General features: G+C 36.6%; 1 protein-coding gene across 5 annotated transcripts in view; it reads left to right on the plus strand.

Moving 5' to 3' along the window:
• The window catches only part of KLC1 (kinesin light chain 1), a 47,193-nt gene that overhangs the window by 11,052 nt on the left and 12,661 nt on the right, over nt 1–23,480 (plus strand). For 3 of the 5 annotated variants that reach the window (XM_041422489.1, XM_041422406.1, XM_041422663.1), the window contains 12 exons: nt 5,771–6,032; nt 9,308–9,538; nt 11,540–11,618; nt 13,479–13,704; nt 14,215–14,302; nt 14,951–15,052; nt 15,674–15,847; nt 15,988–16,087; nt 16,949–16,998; nt 17,087–17,154; nt 18,530–18,638; nt 20,605–20,766. In XM_041422489.1, coding sequence (XP_041278423.1) covers nt 5,772–6,032; nt 9,308–9,538; nt 11,540–11,618; nt 13,479–13,704; nt 14,215–14,302; nt 14,951–15,052; nt 15,674–15,847; nt 15,988–16,087; nt 16,949–16,998; nt 17,087–17,154; nt 18,530–18,638; nt 20,605–20,766 — 1,650 coding nt within the window. In that variant the 5' untranslated portion in view covers nt 5,771. The remainder of the gene's footprint in view (nt 1–5,770; nt 6,033–9,307; nt 9,539–11,539; nt 11,619–13,478; nt 13,705–14,214; nt 14,303–14,950; nt 15,053–15,673; nt 15,848–15,987; nt 16,088–16,948; nt 16,999–17,086; nt 17,155–18,529; nt 18,639–20,604; nt 20,767–23,480) is intronic. The other 2 variants (XM_041422577.1, XM_041422748.1) reach the window with 1 other exon arrangement.

The raw sequence follows: 23,480 nt of genomic DNA on the forward strand, positions 1-23,480 counted from the left end.
ACTTTAAACCAAATGGTAGGGCAGACTTCTGCATTCAGGGCTAGCTCTGAATTGAAGGCTGACAGGAGGAGCACAGAAAGATGTTCTTAAATTCAGATGCTTACTAGCTGGAAATTGGTAGAAAAAATGACTCCTCTTGGAAGGGCGAGTTTCTCTGTAGCTTTATACTGGTTGCTAGGTCATGTGCAGCTCCATCCTCTTACCTGCTTCTGGTCAGTAATTTACAGCCTCCAGAATGTGCTGCTAATTGTCCTCACTGAGTTATTTTTAAGGTAGCTCGTGTACCTGTGTGTTAAATGCTGAAGGTGCTTTCTGAGCTCACGCCTTTGGAAAGCCAAGGCAGTGCAGAAGTGCAGCAGCGTTCTGTTTATAGAACTGGGTCAGCCAGTGTGCCTTGAGTCTGACCTCCACCAGGACACTGCTTGCAGGTGCAGTTCCAGATTTTCTATTTTATGCAGATTCAAATATAGATGATGGGAAGAGTGATGACTAGTACTGGCAGGAAGGCTGCAGTCCTGAATATGTCAAGAGGGAAAAGTTACTTTCCTCTGGGAGTTTAGAGATCATGTAATGGAACAAAATTCTTGACTATAAGGGATCATTTTAAGTAAAAGGAAGGCAAATCAGACAAAAAGGGAAAGATTATAGATATTCCTTATGGGAATATGACTTGTGACAGCAGAAGTAGTCTCACAGGTAAAGAAAAATTTAACATCTTAAATTTGAAAAAAAACAACCACAGGTAATCATTGTTCTTTTAGACTTGGAGATTCTGACTGAAAACCATAACAGCAATGTGGTCCAAATTGGATGTTTATTTTGTGAGTGCTTTTACAAATACCTTTCTCAGCTTATGAAAGACATCCATGAGTGATTCATCCTTGTCATTTCTGCTGTTCCTGAGCTGCCTGCAGGAGGGGTGTGGCTAATGCTGTGTTTGACACACTACTAAGTCCTTCCCAAACTCTTTTTCATCTCTTACCTTTCTTGCTCAGTTGTTTGGGTTTTTTTTTTTTTTTTTTTTTTTTTTTTTTTTTTTTTTTGTGCTTGGAACAGCCTGTAATGTTAATGGTTGTTTGAGAAGGCAGTTTTCCACATTATGAAGATTAGCAGTTAAAGCAGCTGGTAGTATTTGAAGATGGTGCCTTCCCTGATGTAATGAGACGTGTTCTTGCTCTTAGCAGGGAATTAATGACTTGTAATTTGCAGCTCATATAAAATTGAAACAAGTACATGGCAGATGTAGGATGCTGAACCTTGCCATTTAATTGGAAGAACTAAGAGTGAAATTGGGGTTAAAAGCCTTGAATAGACTGATTACTGTTAGGAAACAGTGAACTGTTAGGTCCCTATTAGAGATACAAAAAGCTCAAATTAGATTAACTTTTCACTGTAACTTTGTGGAATTTGCAGTGCATGTAGGTGACAGAGCCCCTAGGTATGGCTTGAGCCAGTCTTGCAGCAGCTTTTACTGTTGGGAAGATGATTTACTCTTTTATATGCAAACACATTATTGTTCATTTTCAGCTATGTTTCCTGTTAGCTGTAGATTCAGAGAAAAAGTTTAGGGAGAATTTTGCTTGCCAAAGCATTTTAGACTGGGGAGGGTTTATAATTTATTTATTTAAAATTGTGTTTTGCAACAATTGTGATCAGATGCTAAGTACATTAAAAATTTATCTTCCAGGCTTTTAGTACTTGAAGCCCATTAAATAATAAAAATATCAATACAGAGAGGGGAAGTCCTTAGGGATTCATAACAAGGAACAAAAATTAGAATAGTTTTATTTATTTGTTTTTAGGATCCATGCAAATCTTTAGTCAATGAAAAAAAATAGAATGAAATTCTTTCTTGATAAATTTTCTTATGCAAAGAGGGATTAATATATGTTTTGGCATAAGAATATTTTGAGGTGATCTTCAGGAAAATGACTCTTCTTTAAAAACAGCTGGGTAGAAAAAGCTCTGTAAGAGATGTTTAAATATGAGCTGGAGAACTTAGGTACTGGCTGTGATATGTGTATGTCTGTGAAAGAATTTAGGCAGAAATCTGTGATGTCAGCATTACTAGTGTAGTTGGTTTGAAAGTTTTATGAATAACAAAATACTTAAACTGATTAAAGATAACAGCCACTTAAGTTGTTTGTATATGATGAGATTATCCCAGTGGTTACACGACTGAAAGGCTTGGCTTTGCTTTCTTTGTGCTTTTTTTGGTTCAGACTCTTGCTATTATCAGTCCATTTCTTTGTTTTGAGTTTGTTATAAAATGTTGTGGAAACCTCTTTAGTTGCAGGGCTTTTTATGTTGATCTGTCAAAATTAACTAATTTTTGTGTGTTTTAAGGCAGTGGCTTGATTTTTCCAGAAGCTGGAAAGCATTAAATGAGTTTTGGACTTCAGTGCAGTCAATACTATCACAAACAAAGAAGGAGGATAATATTCAAGATCTACACAGACACATAATATAATGGTTAAATTTCTTAAGCCAGCTAGTGAGTCTGTAACTCTGGCTGCATTGCATATTTTTTTTCCTCATCCAAAATTCTGTTTTATAAACCTTTGTACATCTTAGTTCTTTGATTTGTTTTCAGTCATACACGGAGCTAAAAAGTAGTATTTGAATCTAAAATTCCTGCCCAGGTAAAATTTGCAGTGCAGTGGAGTGCAGGACAAAACTTACAGGAGCTTGAGAAGCCTTTGCCTGCTCCATTTTTTTCCTGTAGGGAAAATGTACAGGAAGAAAGAGTTAACATTTTTTGGGAAGTGACAATAGAAAGGCTGGCTAGGTTTTGTCTCCTTTCCTCTGTATACATCCTGCATACAAACTTCATTTGTTTGCTTCCTCAGGATAGTCAAATCTGGCGTTTGCTGCCTCAGGATAGTCAAATCTAATTTACAGAATCACAGAATATGCTGAGTTGGAAGGGATGCACAGGGATCATGGAATCCAAGTCCTTGCCCTTTACAAAACCCTCTGCAGTTATATGATTATGTATTCAAATATGGGCTAGTTTGGTGAACAGGCAATGATCTTTTGTAAAATACATTTTAAAAACAACATAATAGCACCACACCTTCACTTACTACCCTTAAAGGGTATTAGATATTTATTCATACATTTTACTCCTACAAACAGTCAGATTTGATAGCAGGACAAATTATATGTTTGTTATCTTCCTCTTTTCTAAATTATTCTCCCAAACACATCTATAAAACTGAACACCAATAGACATCCCTCAAAACTTACCCCAAATTATTTATTCCTTGCTTGTCAGTGGGAGAGACTGGGATTCTAACAGTGCATCAGTCTGTGTCTTGATGCAGCCTTTGGCTTGGCTCCAGCTCCAGTGGATTCCTTGTACTGGTAGTGCAGAGGCAATGGAAGCTTTTAGCTACATTGGGTTGGAATGAGGCAGCTGAAAAATCTGGCACACTGGATTGAGACAGGAGGAATGTATTCATAAAGCAGGTCTGCTGCTGGGATGGTTTTAGTGTGGTTTTGCCCCATCATGTTTAAACCTGCTTCTCCTCTTTCCAAAAGCTGCTGTGCTGGCTTAGCCATCTTCATTTGCAGCTTCAGTGTATTCAGCCAGTACTATGGACCTTTTAATTTATCTGTTAATTTATGGGTGTTAATTTATCTGTATTCATCATTTACAATTAATTTTATTTCTACTGAGGTGTTTAAAATGTGTATTTTTTTTAAAAAAGGCAGCATCTATGCATGCATTACATATATGTATGCAAACATCTGCTTTTCATTTTTGCTGTAAAATGACAGAATATTGAGGCATGCAGAAGGAACTGCTGCTATCTCTGTTCGTATAAGATACACAAATAGTCACTTTATTAGATGTATCTGCTTGTTTTACTTCCATATAATCAAAGGTTCAGTTCTGTGCATTCAGGATGGAAATTGTTAATTGAGGCTGTGAAAGTGTGCCAAGGCTAATTAGGGTTGAGTTGTGTGCTCAAGTTAGAATAAACTGTAACAATTTCTAATATGACTGTGTGTTAGAAGCATTTATTTGCAAATTTGGTCCACATTAAATTGCAGTTCATTTTTCTATACAACTTCAGAGAGTCTGTACTTTAAAACTGTCTTTTTAAGCATAGTTTTCAGATTAGAAATGGGAAATGTGTAAATATCATTCTCCTCATCAGGTCTTCATGGGTTAATTTCTTATGCTGTGCTAGATTAGTTAATTTATACAGATTTATATGTTTCATATTGATTTATTTGTGAATATGGAGTTACTGTATTAAATCTGGGTAAAACCAAGCTCATGCTTCCCCAAGTTCTGTGTTTTCAGACAATAGATTATTACAAAAAAAACACCTATTGTCATCTACAGCTTTTGTTTGGGAACAAGTGACTATGCCTCTTGGGTATTGTATTGCAGGAGATCACCACAGAGAGGGTAATTTCAGCACACAGAAACAGAGCAGCCTTTTATTTTTAATATAATACAAAAGCATAAGAGCATATCCTTTGGCTGTTGTCATGATGTGCACATATGCATCTTCTTACAGCACTTTTAATTCAAGACTTAAGTGGTTCTAATTTTTTTTGCTTTCTCGTAAAATTAGACTAGCTTTTGTAATACAAAGTTTTAATGCGGTTTTAATTAATTTTAAATGTTGATTTGTCAATGCTTACCCAGGTGTCTTCACATAAATGGGATAATTTATTGCTTTTGAAAAATCTTTCCTATTTTATTCTAATTTATACTTCCTGGTTCACTCAAAGATTTAAATAACTGAGGTATAGGGGAGTAATTTCTCAAGTCTTTATTTTCATTATAGAACATTTTTCTGGTGACATTTAAAAAGGGTCAAATGGTTTGTGTGTCTTCTCTTTACATTTTTACATTTATAAGCTTGTTTGTCAGTTCAGTAACAGCATATGTGATAATTAGAGTATGTGAGTTTCTAAACTTTTTTGGGTCTTCATTTGCATTTGGTAGAGGTGTTGACAAACATCCAGAAATTTACTATCTTTAGTGTAATGTATTAGATACTGACAAAATAGCACTGTGGAATGTTTCTTGCTGCAAGGGGTTGTATTTTACAAACTGTTTTTTCTGGCATCAGACAGGTGTTGCATCTTCATCAAAACAGCTGCATCTAGACCTGTAGGCAATTGAATATCTATGTGTTAAGTGCAGAGTTAAAATAATGAATTAAAGTTGTCCTAGAGGGTAGTTGTGATGTTCAAAATACATAGTGGTAAGAGCTTTTCTAGTCCTTGGGAAAGGATGAGGCTGGTGTTACGTTTTTACAGGAGAAAGATGACTTTTCTCATGACTGACTGATGAACTCTTTCAGAAGGCTGTGTGGTATTTCTTCAAATTCTTCAAGCTCCATTTTGTGGGGTTTTTTTTAGAGAACTACAGATCAGTGGCATCTGCAAATAGCTATATTTATTGTAGTGTGTATTTTATACACCACCTGCTTTGCTTTTTCACAAACCAGAGTCCTGGATATGCAGCCCTGTTCCTCAGTAGTTGCTACAAATTCTAATGCCATGTCACAGTTTGTGTTTCATTATATGTTGTTTTTTGGTTTATCAGTGAGTGTTAATATTAAATCTGGAAATAGAAACTGGGCAAGTTGAAACTGTTCAAACTCAGGATATGAAACATTGTAAAAGTTGTGCACAAATATAATTGTATTCTGAATATAGCTTTCAGACTTTATTCACTTACATACTTACATGCTTATTTTATTTTTCCTTTTGTATTAACTAGCATACTCTTCCATTTCAGAATGTATGAAAACATGTCCACAATGGTGTATTTAAAGGAAGAGAAGTTGGAGAAGCTTACTCAAGATGAAATCATTGCCAAAACTAAGCAAGTGATTAATGGACTAGAGGCACTGAAGAATGAACACAATTCAATTTTACAGAGCTTACTTGAAACATTGAAATGTTTGAAGAAAGATGATGAAACTAATCTGGTTGAAGAAAAATCAAACATGATTCGGAAGTCACTGGAAATGCTGGAGCTTGGCCTTAGTGAAGCACAGGTAAAGTTGTGGTAAAAATGAAGCATTTCAGACATTTCTCCCCAGAAATTAGTAATATGCTGGGACATTTACATTATTCTTGGATATAATGGACAAAAGCTGCTGTAATTAATAGAGGTAATTGCTGTACATCATGCTGTGTTACAGAACTAATTATGTGGTTAGTGTTAAAGCACTGAAACTCATGACTGGGCTCCACTTGACATCAGGGAGACAGTAACGTTTTCTGTTTAGACTTTGCACATCAGGCATTAGGCAGGTAATGTTCGAGCAGCTCAAGAACTGAGCAGTGGCATTTTAACTCTAAAAGATGGCACAGAAAGGTCTCAGACAAACACACATATAATAAATGTATTTGCTCCAGCCTTTGAACTTTGGTGTAGCCTTAAATTCATGTTTATATTCCCTTGACTCAGATTTTTTTTATAGTAGCATATAATGCTTTTAGAACTTAAGAATCTCTAAAGTTTATTGAACATTTTACTAAACCAAAATTGAAACCAAAAGCATTTTAAACTTTAAGACCTGAGTACAGAATCTGAACATCTTTGATGCATTAAAGAGAGGAGTCCGAGCTAATTTCTGTGGACTCTCAGTCAGTGAAGATACCATCTGCAGAAGATAAGTGAAAAATTGTATGTTTATTGGGTTGTCAGGACTAGATTTACAGTACAACTTTATGATATTTTATGATATTTATGATATAAGTCAAAAACCTGAAATAATGTGATATGACCATCATTAGTGTAAAATGGAAGAGTGTTTGCAAATGAGTTGAATATTTACAGTACAACTTTATGATATTTTGTACTAAGTCAAAAACCTGAAATGATGTGATATGACCGTCATTAGTGTAAAATGGAAGAGTGTTTGCAAATGAGTTGAAATGCCAGTGAGTTAGTTCTACATTAATAGGCTTTCTCTTGGTCTGTAACTGTGCTCAGACTTCTCTTCTGGACTGAGCTATTATTGTGTGGTGATCTGGAAGTTGTGTGCATTGGATCATGGTGAATTGAGACTGAGAGAATGAAATGTAGGTTATCAGACAGGAGAATGTAGCAAGCTCTGGACAAATTGGCTTTAGTGTATATAGTGTACAGTCTTTGATGGCAGGAAAATGCTAGAAGATACATGGAGTAAAATTGCAGTAGTTGAGTTACCTTTAATGGTTGTTTGTAGATGTGCAAGTGAATGAGTAACTTATGTGTAGTATTAGGACTCTGAGAAGCCAGTTCTGATTCTTGACTCTGTCAGGAGCCTCAGTTGCAGATGTTCCTGCCTTGTTTGCCTCCCCTGGTACTTTGTGAACTGCAGTGGTGAGGAGCCAAGAAGTCTGCATTTGCTTCCTTTGTTAGGAAGCCAATTACACTTCAAACTGCTGCTCTCAGACCTGATAAGGTTACTCTTCCTGAATGCTTTGAGTTGTAACAATGTAGTTTTTTTTTTTTTTTAATTTTTAAATATAAGATACGGAAATAGATTTTTTTTGTGGCATGCATGTAGGTCTGGTGATGTGTTATTTCCATGAAAATGAAACTAGTTTTGCTGAAGAAGTAATCAGACTTTTATTTCAGTTAATTCTAGTAAGACTACAAAATATTTCAGTTTGCCATTGTAGCTCCTTCAGTGTTTGAATACGTTGACCCTGTTATCACAATTTTCTAAATATGCTTTCTCATTATATAAATGCCACTGTTTGAATTGACCAAGTAATTAAAAATATTAGAACAATTTTTAATATGTAAATAGGTAGGTGCTGAAGTCTGGAGTTTTGGACTGGTATTAGGAAATTATACCTGGAGTTTTCCTTACCTTTATAGGAAAAATTAGTTTCTAAAGGCTTAGTGAATATTTTGACACCTGAAATTTCAGCTAAGGACACCATCTGTTTTACATGAAATACTTAGTTTAAAACCACTTAAAGATAACGTTGTTTTTAAAAAAACCATGAACTTGAGGAGATGAAATACTGGTAACTTGGATGAATAACAGATTTGAAAGATTTGTACTCTCACCAGTGGTCCATTCTTGCAAGGTGTGCATCCTGGAACTGCTGCCAGCTGTTCTACATGTGTCAGTGGGAGATTGCATAAACAGTGAAGGGAGAATATCTTCTGCTGGTAGTGTTTGGCTTTCACTTAATAAGCTCCTTTTTCATTTAACTTTGCTCAGCAAAAAACACCCAGTCCAAGTAAGCTGCTTTTATAGGTGTTCTACTTTTGCCCTTAATGTGACTGTGTTTGAAAGTCTGCACACTCAAGCTTATGGTTAGTAGTATAAAGTGCATCTATAAATTGTGTGTTAAATTGCACATGCAGATCTCAGTCAAATAAAATCCCTTTCAAGTGTTACCATTATGCTGAGGTGTTCGTCTTTAGGAGCTATAAGCATGTATGCAAATCCCATTTTTGTCTGGAAGGTGCTAAATTAGAACTCTGCGTTAGGTTATTTTTGTGATCGTGCAAGTTGAAAGTATTACTGCTCCAGTTTATGTTAGTGGAACAAAGATTTCCAGTTCAGTAATCTAGTTCAAATTTTTCATTTTTTCATTTTCATCGTGTATTTTAAGATTATATTTAATGTTCAGGGAATTCTGAAACAGTTTTAACTTCTGATAGCGTCATGGAAAACAATTATTTAGTAAAGAGTTCCTCTAGGTTGGGACCCCAGCAAGGGAAGGACATGGACCTGTTGGAGCAAGTCCAGAGGACGCACATGATGGCAGTCAGGGGGCTTGAGAACCTCTGCTCTGGAGACAGCCTGAGAGAGGTGGAGAAGAGAAGGCTGCAGGGAAATCTTAGAGCTTCTTCCAGAGCTAGAAGGGGTTACAAGAGAGGGACTTTCAAAGGTCATGTAGTGGTAGGACAAGGCAGAATGGCTTCAAACTGAAACAAAGTAGGTTTAGATTGGATTTGATTTAGGAAGAAATTCTTCCCTGTGAGGGTGGTGAGGTAGGGGAACATGTGCACTGTCCCTGGAAGTGTTCAAGGCCAGATTAGATGGGGCTTTGAGCAGCCTGGTCTAGTGGAAAGGTGTCCCTGCCCATGGCAGGGAGCTAGAAAGAGGTGATCTTAGAGGCCCCTTCCAACCCAAATCATTCTAAATGGTAAAAATTGGTTTAGAGGACAAGCGAGAACCATATCTAAAATGAAGAGAAATGGAAATGTTTACCAGATTTCATAGCTGACATAGGTTTAAATAATGAAAGCCTTGTACATTGTGAACAGGAGTGCATTCTAGGGGAAGTATGCCATGTGACACATTCTGCTTTTCAGGTAATGATGGCTTTGTCAAATCACTTAAATGCAGTGGAGTCAGAGAAGCAGAAATTGCGGGCTCAGGTTCGCCGGCTATGCCAGGAGAATCAGTGGCTACGGGATGAGCTCGCCAATACGCAGCAGAAACTACAGAAGAGTGAGCAGTCTGTGGCTCAGCTGGAGGAGGAAAAGAAACATCTAGAATTCATGAATCAATTAAAAAAATATGATGATGATATTTCACCATCAGTAAGTACCTCCATAGTAAAACAGTAAAAGCACCTTGCATTTACATGTGTTGTAATCTGCCTATTTAACAAGAAATAACAGATACATTTTATTTTCCATTAGTTATATTTGTCATTAAAATACTACCTTGTACTATTGTCACATAGTTTGCAGAATGATTCTGAGAGCTCATTCTTATTTTAAGAGAGTATATATTTTACTGTCTGCAGATAATAAAATACATGAGGAACAAAATTGATAAATGCTCATTTAGTAGCTTAAAAATGTGAAGAACTGGACTAAAGCAAAAATCTCACTTCTATAAACTCAGCAGTTAAAATAAGTGAGAAATCTAAGCTGTGAGGCATTTTACATACCTAGAGGACATGGCTTATTTTGACTGCAGGAAAAATACTTAATTTTTGTATTGTGAAATCACTGTATAGCTTTTGTATCTGTTGAGATACAAAATTATTTTATGTTATTGAATCCCCTTTCAGGACAATCTGCCAGACACTGTGATCATCTGCATGTATACAAGCCCATTGTGTTACGTATTCTTAGGTTCAGAGAGAAAATGGACACAACTTTAATTTACAGAAGGAATTTACTACTTAAAAAGACTTCATATTTATTTGCCCTTCATTTTATAATTTTATTTTGCTTGCTTAGGTTAGGTGGCACTGTAGAGAAAGATCTAATTTTGTGTGTTCAGATCTTCTCAGTGGTGTCTTGGAAAGTGCAGTTTTTCATAACTAATTATTTCAGCAATTTTAATGGTTGAAAATGGGTGTGATTTAGTCATGCTTAACTGACTGATCCTTTTTAACATACTGTACGTGGTGAGAGTGGTCAGTTACACCCGAAATTTTTCAGTACTGTTCCATGACTTGGTTTAGTAGATGGATTTGCCAGTGAAGCCTGTTCAGAAAAGGGGCAGAGGAGGGAATATTGGGATTGTGATGTGCTGTGCTGTCAGACAGTACTCTGCAGATGAATTAAATAGCTCTGTTATTTAACAAACAGAGTTCAAGTAAGCCAAGCATGTTTATGGTTTTGCTAACCATATGGACAGTCTCTGTTTCTAGCCTTTGTAATAGTTGTATAGACTCAGTATGAGGTTGGAATCAACCCTTAAAATGATGAACGTCTCATCTGAGATGTCCCATCAGTTTGCTGGCTTTACAGCGCCCTTACTCTTCCATCACTGAATCTGAATGCCAGCAGCAGCAGTTGGCTTTGTCCTCATCTGTGGAAAAAGGTGTTGAATGGAGAGCCAGAAAAATAAGAATGTGTTCTGCCTCTGGGTTTTCTCCTTACTGAGCCCATGATTTCTGAGAACTTCAACTATTTATATTGTGTACACTCAACATTTAGAAAACAGGACTGAGGGATGGTCTGTGTCTTCGTTTTACATTTCAAATGACCTTTGGATGCTTAAAATAATTTTAAACGGATGGATTGTGTAGAAGTTAATATGGTTCCAGATGGAAACTAATGGAAATGAACTTCATTTCAAGTGTTCTTGTTTTGTTTTATTTTTTTTTTTTCATTTTTTAACCATCCAGACTATAATTGCAAAATCTTATTATTTGTACAGAAGTTGAGTACTCAGAAATTGAGGTCTCCTTATTCCTCTCCCCTGCCCAACTATAACTAAGAAAGAGTTTATGACTAAGAAAGGTACCATGGACAGTTCTGTACTGAGCAGTGCTTGCTCTTCAGTGGGTACTTTCATGAGACCTAGTGCCTCTGTGAGAATGGCAAATGTGTTCTTGTGTGCTTAAATTTAGACTGAAATCTAGGAGACCTCATTTGTATTCCTGGCCCTTCTGAAGGTGTCCTGTATTGTTTTGGGACAGAGTGTGTAAATACATTAAAATATAAGACCTTTATAAAACTTAAGTGAGAAACGTTATTCTTTTCAGTTCTGAATGTGGTGTTTTCCTTTTCATTGCTGGTTAACTGGCCTGTCCTCTCATGCCTTAGATTTAATTTGTTGGGTTTGGGGTTGTTCTGTAGGAGGATAAAGATACGGATTCCACCAAAGAGCCTTTGGATGATCTATTTCCCAATGATGAAGATGACCAAGGACAAGGAAGTAAGTGTACTTCAGGTTACATTGTTGGTGTGTTTCTGCAGTGCAGAATATAAAGATGCACTTTACAAAAATGTATCCATGCTTGGGGATCTCTGCAACACAGCTGGAGTGATGAATGTCTCTGCTAGAATAAGGAATCCAGTCCTTGATATACATTCTGTACATTGGTGTGTACAGAACTGGGGCCTAGGTTTTTTAGAGTTTACTAGCTGCTGTAAAGTTCAGACTGATTTAAATAAAGAATTTCTCCTGTTATCCTTCTTTAGGGCCTCAGCATGGTTAGTTGCAAGTGACTGAGGCAGATTCTGACCAGACAGCGAATTCTGTTAATGACCTTTTTAATGATCTCATTTGAGATTTTTTGTGTCAGGTTTCAGTATGAAATCTTTTTCTTACAGTCTTTTGTCCTTCACCAAGGTTGTCTGCATTGGTTTTAATACTAATTGTGGAAGCATTGTTTGTCTTTAGGTGAGCAGGACTGAGGGATGTGCTGTGGAACTTGAGGTAGATGTTTGGTAGTGTGATTGAAAAAAGCTCTTGGTGGATAAGTAAGCTCTGCTTAGTGGAATGTGGTTTTTGTATGTTTGTAAACATAGAACATATTGATGTTGTGGAGTCAGTGCAGTGTGGTGGGAGCAGAATGGTTTTGACCAGACAAATGACTTGAGGGAAAATATCTGAAGGAACCCACCTTTGCTATCAGCAATTTTCAAATTTCCTTTATGGGCACACTGCATTCTTGTCAGCATCGTAAAGCAGCCCATAGCCAGCACTGAAGGGAAGGCTTGAAGAGTTTGCAGTAGGTCAGTGTTGATCATGAGCTCCTTCCCAGCTCATCCTTGCTTCCCTAGAATTTCATAGTTGGAAAGTTGAGAGGCAAAGCTCCCTTACTTCACTTTACAAAAGACAAAATTGACATGTCAGTGATTCCTCTGACCTTCCAAAAATAATGCTAAAATTCTTCAGTGCTTTGGCAGGCAGTGATTTTGGGTATAGGCTTGGACTTGTGTGATTCCACTGACATAAAAATGCTTCCACGTTCTGTGAGAGTGGTTTTTGCTTAATAAAAAGGAGAGAATAAAACCAGGCTCAGAGAACGATAAACTCGTTCTCTAGAGTTTAATGAAAATGAACAAGACAGAATATTCTAAATCTTGGGAATTGTTCAGGTGAAGAGAAAAGGAGTAGTACATTTTTGGGGGCAGTGGGAGAGTGACAGTTGTGACAACCAAAGGTTAGGAGCTACTGGAAAATAAGTGGCTAGCTTGAGGATTAGTGAGTAAAACTTAAAGGTTGACTTTGACTCAGGGCCATTTGTCTTGCAGCTGTTACTTCTGGCATCCAAGGTGTTTCAGTCCTTTATGTGCTAGCCTTAAGTGATCCTTGGCATAGCAGACAAAGGGAAACAAAAAAAATTTGTATGTTTAGAGAAGAAGAATAAAGGAGAAAGTTTTTCTGCTGGTATTCAGCTTATGTTATGTTAGTGTTCCTTTCCATATGAAAACAGCAATAGTTTTACATGCAAAATTATGATATAATCTTGAGAATGTTAATGGTTTGCTGAGCTGAAATAGTTTCCTGGTTTCTTCGTTTGTTTATTACGTTTAGCTCTTTGAGCTACAAGAATTGTAAAAATAATAGCAATACAATACTGGACAGGATATGAAGAACAAAACAGTCATACTTCCACTGTCACTGTTGAAGGCAGCCTGACTGCTGTGAAGTATGTTCTAATGCTAATTCTGTGTATTGAGGAAATAAAATTCAGTGAGTCTCATTTTGTGCCACTGAGCACTCATGTGAGATGTTTTATTTAGAGTCATCTTTTATACACATTGACATTTTGTGGTTTTCTTTCAGTTCAACAGCAGCACAGCAGTGCAGCAGCTGCTGCCCAACAAGGTGGCTATGAAATTCCAGCAAGATTACGGACCCTACATAATCTTGTTATCCAGTACGCTTCCCAAGGTAGATATGAGGTTGCTGTACCTCTCTGTAAACAAGCTCTTGAAGATCTGGAGAAGACTTCGGGTCATGACCATCCTGATGTTGCCACTATGTTGAACATACTTGCTTTGGTGTACAGGTGGGTATACTGACAATTGCCAGTGAAATAAATACTTAGTATTTGACTGCAACATTTTCACATTCAGACTAGATTTTTTTTTTCCCTGTTTTCCTTTTAAAATTATTATTAAAACTCCCAAGAAGTTCCTAAAATATTTGTATGACTCCCTATACTTAAAAGTCAAACAAGTTGCTATATTTTTGCCTATACCTTTGCTTTGGGAATGAAGCTGGGTTTGATTTTTGTTTTTTTTGTCTTCTGAGGGGGCATGTCTTGGCTATCCACTTCAAGGTAATCTAGGGATAGAAATTGGACATCTATGTAGAAATGGTACATGCTCAGTATAATCCTCAACTACTAAACTATTTACAGTTACAGGCTTCAGGGTTCTACTTCCTAATTTATGAATATATTCTCAATTATTCTTCTTTTGTAGTAGCATCTTTAGGTCAATAGTGAACCCAGCTTAATTTTTATGGTTTTTCATTCCTGAATCCCCAGTGTTAATTACATCTCTTTACAATTCAGAGACCAGAACAAATACAAAGATGCAGCAAATCTCCTGAATGATGCCTTGGCCATCCGTGAAAAGACTTTGGGCAAAGATCATCCAGCGGTTTGTATACATGCGATATCATCATTTTAGTTTGGTTTTCACTCAACTTTTTTTCAACTAATTCTAATGTCAAACTCAACAGGAAAGGTTTTAAGACCTGGCTTGTCTTTAAACAGTACAGGAAGGAGGCCATATTCTGTTCAGTGCTGTTTCACCATAAATAATTTGACCACACTTGATTTTAGATTGCCTGGATTTTTTGTGGGAAATCAATCTGTGAAGAAAGATTTTTGCTTACTCAAATCTCTTTACTATACTCAGATTGAAGGGGCACTTCTGGTTTCATCTACAGCTGCTTGTAAATTAAATGTAAATAAAGCATTTGGAAAATTCATGTGATACTTTCATGGCCTGTGGAACGAAGGGCAGCTCAAAGTGTAGATGTGAGAGGTACCTTTGTAAGAAAAAAACCCACGAAGATGTGTGCACTAAATGACATTTCCACAAAGGAAGAAAAATTATTTTTTCTTTCTGTGTTGTGTATGTATGCTTTTAATAATAATAATTATTTCTTCACTTCCAAATTTCAAGAGGTCTGTCCTGTGCATGGAAAAATTTAATAACATCAATGCCTTGCAGATGTGCTCATTTGTCAAGTATTTGTATCAGCAGATTTCAGTGTACTTAATGTTTCTCTGCTGTTGACAGGTGGCAGCAACTCTTAACAATCTTGCAGTACTCTATGGTAAACGAGGGAAGTACAAAGAAGCAGAACCGTTGTGTAAGCGAGCTCTGGAAATCAGAGAAAAGGTATGAGTGACAAATACAGAGCCTCTAAAGGCACTTTGTGAAGGGTAAAGGCAAAGTTAAATGCTTACTTTTTTATGCTTTGATTGGGTAGATCTGTCAGATAAACCCCAGAATTAACAATGCCTAGTAGTTAGGAGTGTCTGAAATTCAAAACAGTAGGAAATTCCAGTAGTGCTACGGAATTGCTGGAGCACTCTGGATATGTGCTAAATTCAGTACTTTGTGAGAAACCTTCTTTACCTTTTTCATTCCCCTTTGATAGCTAAATAATCTTTGATTTGGCAAGAGCATTGGAATTATAAAATGAAACTTAGCTAAAATTTTTAAGTTGATTATTCTCTATGTGGATGTTTATTTTAGTCCATGAGATTGCATCTTCTGGTTTATATAAATAATAATTTCCCTATGTTGTTTTACTACTTATTTTGTTCCTCTTCTGGATTGTTCTGCATCATTCTCAGTTTGCAATAGAATTGAGTAATTTTCATATCTTTGAAATGCAGCTTTTGCTTTTGTTGAATTGAGGAGGAATGAAACTAACAGGATGTTTCTAAATGATTTATTTTTGGACTGTGATGTGATGATTAGAGAATATTTTAATACAGTGTATTTAATTTCCAGGTCCTGGGGAAAGATCACCCTGATGTTGCCAAGCAGTTAAATAACTTGGCTTTGCTATGCCAGAACCAGGGTAAATATGAGGAGGTTGAATATTACTATCAGAGGGCACTTGAAATCTACCAAACTAAGCTGGGACCAGATGATCCAAATGTTGCAAAAACAAAGAACAATCTGGTAAGCCTTTCCCAAAGTAGACCTAAGACAAAATTTCTCATTAATTGAAATTCACTTCTGTCCACAATGTATTGTATTTCTTGTTTACAAAGACAAATAAAGCAATGTGCTGATATTTTTGGGGGGTATTTTGTTTTTAGGCATCCTGCTATCTAAAACAGGGCAAGTTTAAGCAAGCGGAAACTTTATACAAAGAGATTCTTACTCGTGCTCATGAACGGGAGTTTGGCTCTGTAGATGGTAAGAAACTGAGTCCCTAGATTTCAATTTAAGTTTTAGTTTCGTATTATGGAATAAAATTTTTCAAGAAGTCAGTAGTGTCCTGATTAAAACTGTTGTCTGCTTTAGGTGGACTTAAGAGATAAGCTGATAGATGTGTTGGAAGTAACATTCATCATAAGAAAGCTTTTAGATACAGCAGCAAACATTTGATTCAAAAACATGAGGTAGACTTAGTGGGTTTATGTTTTATGGATTTTGTTTCTGGCCTAATTTATCTTACACCCTACTAAACACAACTTTGGTATTTTTATAGAGGCGAAAAATGTACATCATTATCCAGTCACAGGGAAAAGTCAATGCAGGATTTTAGTGACATAAATAAAGACATTGTTAATGCAAGTTCTTTGTTAACACATTTAATGAATGGGGAAATACCTTTAAATTGGGAATTACACTGTACAATGAAGTCGTGTGCATTTTTTAAACTAAAAATCCCACTAAAGCATTTTCACTGCATTCCATGACAGGAGCATATGCACCACTTAGTAGATGACAAAGTAGTTGTTAGGATAAAAGAAATAAATTTGTGTTTTCTAACACAGAATTAGACACATGACAAATGGGTGGCAGTATATACTGACTTCAAAGCTTCTCAGAAGTAACTGTTTCTAAGTTCAGATAAGAAAAGGAGACAGAATTGTAAAACTGTAAAAGATCTGTGTGTCTTACTTATCTGCTGCTTGTAGTATGGACAGTAAGGTTTTTTTGCAGCAATAGTATAATTCCCTGCTTCTCAGCTTCATTACTGAGTAGTGAAAATCCATCAATCAATACCTTGTAGTTTTGTTCTTCTATAAAATACTTTTCTTGTTTTGCCAGATGAAAATAAGCCTATCTGGATGCATGCAGAAGAGAGGGAAGAATGCAAAGTAAGACCATTGTTGTAAATCTTTTTTGGAGCTTGTAATTCTTTAGGTTGCAAATCAGATATTTTTTTCAACTATACCTTTGTTCTAGGGAAAGCAAAAAGATGGCACATCTTTTGGAGAATATGGTGGCTGGTACAAAGCTTGCAAAGTTGATAGGTGAGTAACTTCTTTACAGGACACACAACTCATTAATACTCAGTGTCTCAGATTAAAGCATTTTTAGAAATGGAACCAAAGCAACTCCTTGGTTAGGACTATAAAAACGAAAGTATTAAAAATTCCAGGCTCAAGAGTGGTTTTCAGGAATACAGCAGCAGCCTCGAGTCCTGAGGCTGCTTTTACTCGAGGCTGGTTAGATCCAGTGACATGAAACTGCACCAGTTGTGTTCTTGGCAGTCCTTCAGGTGGCAGCGTGGGTCACCTTTCCCTCTCTTCCAGTCCCTGGCACGTCTGCCCTCCCTGCCCCTGCAGGGCCTTTGGAGAGGGCCAAAAATGAGACTGCAAATAACTGCACCTTTAGTTACCTAGCTGGCACAAGAAAACAAAGCTAAACTGCCACAACTAAGCATTACTTGAGTTTCTAAATTTTCCAGATTATAGTTGTGTGAATGACAATGTGTTCTTTAAAATGAAAGGAGAGAAATGAGGATTTCAACTTGGATTATAGTTGGTGAATTTTTTTTTGTTTCCTCGAATTTTGTTCCACTGCAGCTTTTTTAACATGTAGGTGGTGCAGTGTATGAAAACTAGTGAAATGAAAAAACTATGAAATTCTCACTGATAGTCAGTGAGAATTTTTTGTCTATTGAGTATTCAAATGCTCATGTTTAACAAGAATCAGAGCGCTTGCACTGTTGAAATCTTTTTTTCTCCATCCTGAGTTCTGTGTACAATATATTTTATTGGTTTTTCATGTACTTGTTCATTCTAATGCATGAGAAGATCTTTTCTCTGTTGTTAGTGGAGCAAAACTTCACTCAAAAATACTATGATTGAGCTAATTTTGTGCCATTGAAACAAAAATGTCTCTTTTGTGAGACTTGTTAATGAAATGGGCAAGTTTTTGCTTTTGTTGTTCAAGCACATTAGAATGCATAGAAACTGCAAATAGGTGTTAAGTAAAAGCTGGTGAAAGAAGCTGTTAATTATTTTGTGACTAACACCTGCTACATGTGGTGTCTCTAATGGTCTCTCTATGCATGAATAAGCATTTTTTTGGAAGCTGCACAATTATTCAGTTGGATACGCTCATCTAGAGCTACATTGTCACCTTGAGGTGCAGCTGAGGAGCACAAGGTTTTGGCATTCCAGTTTCAGGGATGTTGGCTAGGCACAGAGACCTTGATGGACTTTGAAAGGGGTCAGCAGGTTATTCTGTGTGCATGTACAGTATCGTGCATTTCAAGCGAGAATAAATTACTACAAAAATATGATAAACACTTATTAATTTAAGCTTTTATTAGTGAATTGAGAGGAGTTTACTGTATGAGTATATACTTTACATCAAGTTATTTTTCTTTTCTTTCAATAGTCCAACAGTAACAACTACTTTAAAGAACCTTGGGGCACTTTACAGACGACAGGGCAAATTTGAAGCTGCTGAAACATTAGAAGAGGCAGCAATGAGATCTCGTAAACAGGCAAGTATGAAAAGTCACCTGAATGATGTTTCTGTATCGTGGTCATGCAGATTTTCAACTTCTGTATGCAGAATATAGAAACTTTCAGTGCCTGGTCACCCTCTAATTTCAGACTGGACTGATGACAAACTGATACATCTTAACACTTGCAGTTTGGTTAATTGTTAGGGCAGTGGCACCATGTACTGGGGACATGATTCAAACTGGGGATGAAATTATGTGGAAAATGAAGGAGCAGAAAACATTGTGTTGGCCAGCAGTCCTCAATTAATTGGCTGCTTGTCTTGGGAAACAGACTGTAGCTGGGGGAAAATGGGGAGGTTCTGCTGGAAATCTCCTTTACCAGTCATGCTGTTCTATTTTTAATGAGGAGCTGTCAGAATTAAAAATGTTCAGTTGCTTTATACAACTGACTAACAGAAACCTTTTGTTACTTCTGTAAAATAATGGGATAGACATTACAGTTTCAGTGGGGACTTTCTTGTGGTGTACTCTCTTTGTGCTGTCAGATCTACTGCTCAAGTAACCCTTTCTCTCTTCTCTTAAAAGGTAGAAGAGAGGTGGGGTTTGTTGGGGGTTTATGGGCTTTTTTTTTTTCCTTTCTCTTTTGGATAGTTTGATAAGTGACATTTAAAAGACACTTTTAAAAGTGTCTAAGACTGGGCAAGAAAGCATGGGTTGTCAGTTGGTGTTAAAATGGAAAGCAAAGTAAGAAAATGCAAGTAAACAAGCATCATGAATGTTCAATTTTAATTTAATTTTTTTAATATGAGAATAAATAAGACTTGTATTTTTTTCTAGAAGCTTGCTGCTGACTCTTTATTTTTAAGGATGCTTCAGAATTTAAATGTACCATCATATACCACCTATTCCATTAATCCATAATATATGGCAGTATATATACTCCTAGATTTAGATGTGTAGGAGACAATGCTGTGTTACAGAGGCATTTAACACTACCTTTTTATTCTGGGTCATTCAAGTAATGCTCTTCACTTAGGGAGAGACAGTTACATGGGAACAAGAACCTGGCATGTCCATGCCACTAAAAAAACTTTCATGTTTATTCATGCACTTTTAAGAACTTTGGTGTCCTTTTCACTTTCTGTATTGTGGTTGGCTTTATGGATTTGCCACACACATCCCTGCTGCATTTGCTGCTAGTGCTGTAGTGTAGAAGATGCAGAATATTTTGTAAAGTATAAGGCACTCATCTGGGATCTCTTCCTGTCAGCAAATACTGGTTATGATGTGGAGTAGATTTATTATAAAGAATACAAAACTGAAAATAAATATGATTTGAATTTTGATGTTATCTAGTTTCTGTGTTAAAGATTTTGCCTTTAGTGCTGTGTTTTTGTAGAAGGTACTTTAGCACTTCTGAGATATTTTAAAAATAATTTTATAATTGATAGGCATGCTTTAACACAAAGTAAATATATTAACCATATATTTAGTATGTTCATCACAAGTTTCTAGTCTATGTCATTTTTTTCTGAAGGAAAATTACATTGATGCCAGGTGTTTTATGTCAGTATTTTTAAATAACACAACCTGTTTCTGAGGTATTAGATATACAGACACCTCTCCAAAGGCAGGTGAAAACTGCACCATTTGATGGGTGGAAAGCTTGAGAATTGCATTGATGGTTGATGATCTATAAATTGCTTAAATATTTAGCTGCTTGCCAGATTGCTTCAGGTAAGTGACATGAACACCACAAGGCCTGGACAAGTGATAAGAAAGGCAAGGCAGTGAATTCTCAAACTGCTAAACCGTTCACTTCATGCTGTGTTGATCCTTGCAACTTAGAAAGGGAAGCTCAGCTGCTCTGTGAAAGCAGAACCGGGCTGATGGAACTGTGGGTTGGCTTTACTCCTTGCTCGGCGCGTTTGTCGTGTGTAAACTGTAGCCTAACAGAGTTTGTAACAAGATAAAGCCTCTTCCCATTCTGTCAAATTCTCAGGGTCTTGACAATGCTCACAAACAGAGAGTGGCCGAGGTGCTGAATGACCCTGAGAGCATGGAGAAGCGGCGGAGCAGGGAGAGCCTCAACGTGGATGTGGTAAAGTACGAGAGTGGCCCTGATGGCGGCGAGGAAGTGAGTATGAGCGTAGAGTGGAACGGGGTAAGTACAGTACACAGTTGGACAGAATAGCCTAGAGCTCATCACCTAACAGCTCACCAGCCTGCTGTGCTTTCAGGAGTTTCCTGCTTGATCTACCTTGTATTTTTTAATTTTGCAGAATCGATTAAGAAATGAAGAATAACATTTTTTCCTATCATAATGCTAAAAAACTCATATTTTAAAACAAGATTTTAAGAGATCCTTTGTGTTGCTGTCCTGAATGGTGACATTTCTGCAGGATTCCCAAGCAGTTGTATCTAAGGCCAAGTTGTGTAATGCTGATTGAGTGTCCTGGTTGTGGTCTGGTGTACAATTGCTTGTCAGTGGTTTGTTTTTACTGGTAGAAATATTCTTGCAATTAACTCACTTTTGCTTTTTTCCTTTTGGTGCCGTATTTGCTTGTAATTTAAGTGTTTATTTTAAAAATGCTCCATCAGTTGGAATCACAAAAAACATTTGCTATGGAAATATACTGAGTGTTAGCAGTTTCAGAGTTAATTAAAATGACCAGTCTAACACTAAAATAATTCTAATCTCCTCCTTACCCAGCTTGCTGGAGGATGGAACACAGCTTTCCAAACTGCTGTACAGTCCATTTTAAGAGGCAGTGCCATCACATAACAATGTGATGGTGACTTCATGACTTTCCCATATTAAAATTTGTCTGGAGCCAGGGCTTGTTCCTGTTTGTTTCCCATATATTGGCTTCCCTGTGTTACACTGATTGTCATAAAGTAAAAACATAACATATATATATATAATGTGATTACATGTGCATTTTTCTAACCATTGTTTTCCTTTAATTTGAAGGACAGTGCAAGCTTTCAGTTATTACCTGGCTTATGTAGTTTGCTTCTGTCACCAGCTTTCCCATGCTTTATCCCATTGCTGGCAATGGGATACATATTGCACTCTTAACTAACTCCCAGCTGCAGTTCTGCTGAAAATACTCTTAGATTATAAAACTGGTGTTGCTTTTGCTGTATGGGAGGGGAAGTAGCCTACTTTGCAATATTGGGTGTTCTGAAGCTTCATTTCTCTTACAATCTCTTTTTTTCCCCATCTTTTTGTAAGCCACATCAGACAAAGCTTAGCATTCCAAAGCAACCTTGAGAAAACATGTAGTGCTTTAGTCTTAAAGGAGAATGTTCTTTCCATCTTTGCTTTTGTCTCTTTATTACTGTTTTCTTGGCATTGGTGTTCTCAGTGCCAAGACAGTCAATCAGCATCTATTGTGAATTAATACTGCATCATTAATAAAGCCATAGTCAGGTTGAATAACTCTCTTTTTAATTCTCATTTTGCCCATTCAGCATTAGAACTGTGTACTGTACTCCTCCCTTAATTTTCACTATACTTTGCATGACTGTATATTCTAGATTAATTAAACTTTTTTCTGTTATAGACATTAATGCATGCAGGGTTTGGATGGAAAGGGCCTCCTGGGGAAAAGCAATAGACAGTATTTCTAGGTCAATATTTGAATCAAATTCAGTAAAATTTGCTGGTCTGAAAAACTAAATTTTGACATCTGAGGGTAAGCAAATTTCATTTTTAGTGTGCTGAAGTGGCATTGCTTCATTCTCATCTTCGTTATTTCTTTTTTTCCCCCTCTTAAGAGAAAGTATTTTGTATTACTTGTTTTATGTGAAGTGGGCCACTCTCTCTCCCTCCCCCTGCAAGTGTTTCTATCTCAGTGATGTTCTTTCCTCTTCTTTATATTGTGTAGGTTTTTCTACCCTTGTGTGTTCCCTCCAGACAAAATACTCTGATTCATAAAGCGGTGTAGGAGCTTTTATTTGTGTCTGCACAACCTGAAGAGAGGCCTTTTCCATTTAAATTCTTTTGAAGTGGTCAAGCTGACTCTGAGAGAATAGGTGGAGTATGCAGAGGGACAAACTCAAAGAAAATTCTGTCAGAAGATGTAATTAAGGCCTTCCATATATAGTGTAATCCATAATAAGCATTGTAGGCTTTGATGTAATATCTTACACTCTTACAAAAGATGAGAAATACCTATTGAAGTAAATCAGCCAATAACTATTAAACAGACACATTTAAGTGAGGTGTTATAGTGCATCTTTACATGTCAATTTTAAAGTTCATGACTTAAAGTGAACAGAAGATACTTCAAAATGCAAGGAAGTACTTGTTCTTAAAAATGTAAGGTGGGAAGGCCAAGATTTGGATCTCTTACTATACTTTTATATTAAAAACAACAGTGAGTACCTGGAACTGGCATTTTTTTAACTGATCTGGCAGCCTGCTGCAGGACAGATGAAAATCCTTGTGCTACTTATTATAATGTTTGTAGTGTGAGGAATTATCTTTTCATAACTCTAAGCCATATGCCTCAGAGAGACAGGCTTTTGGGCATGTAAGTACACTTCCAGGTGTGAAGGGATTTCACTGCCATAGACAAGAGTTACTCTTGTTTAAATAAGTGCCAGACAGAGGGATGTTGTGGCAGACAAAGTACAGGAGATGGTGAGATGGTGGGGAGGTGTAAGCAGCAGTAATAAGGTGATTCTCATTCTGAATGACATAAAAATTGGCAATTAAACTTTGCCATAAAAACAGCTTGTGAGTTTGGTTTTTGTTTCCTCTGTAATCAGGAATATGTTTTGTTTTTTTTTTTTTATCCTGAGCTCATGTTTTAGAAGTGTTTTGTTAATCAAGCAGTCAGTGTTTAACTTAGGAGTTTGATAATTTTA

This window comes from Onychostruthus taczanowskii, unplaced genomic scaffold, assembly GCF_017590055.1.
Source record: "Onychostruthus taczanowskii isolate IOZ18803 unplaced genomic scaffold, ASM1759005v1 scaffold1, whole genome shotgun sequence".
Taxonomy (NCBI): Eukaryota; Metazoa; Chordata; class Aves; order Passeriformes; family Passeridae; genus Onychostruthus; species Onychostruthus taczanowskii.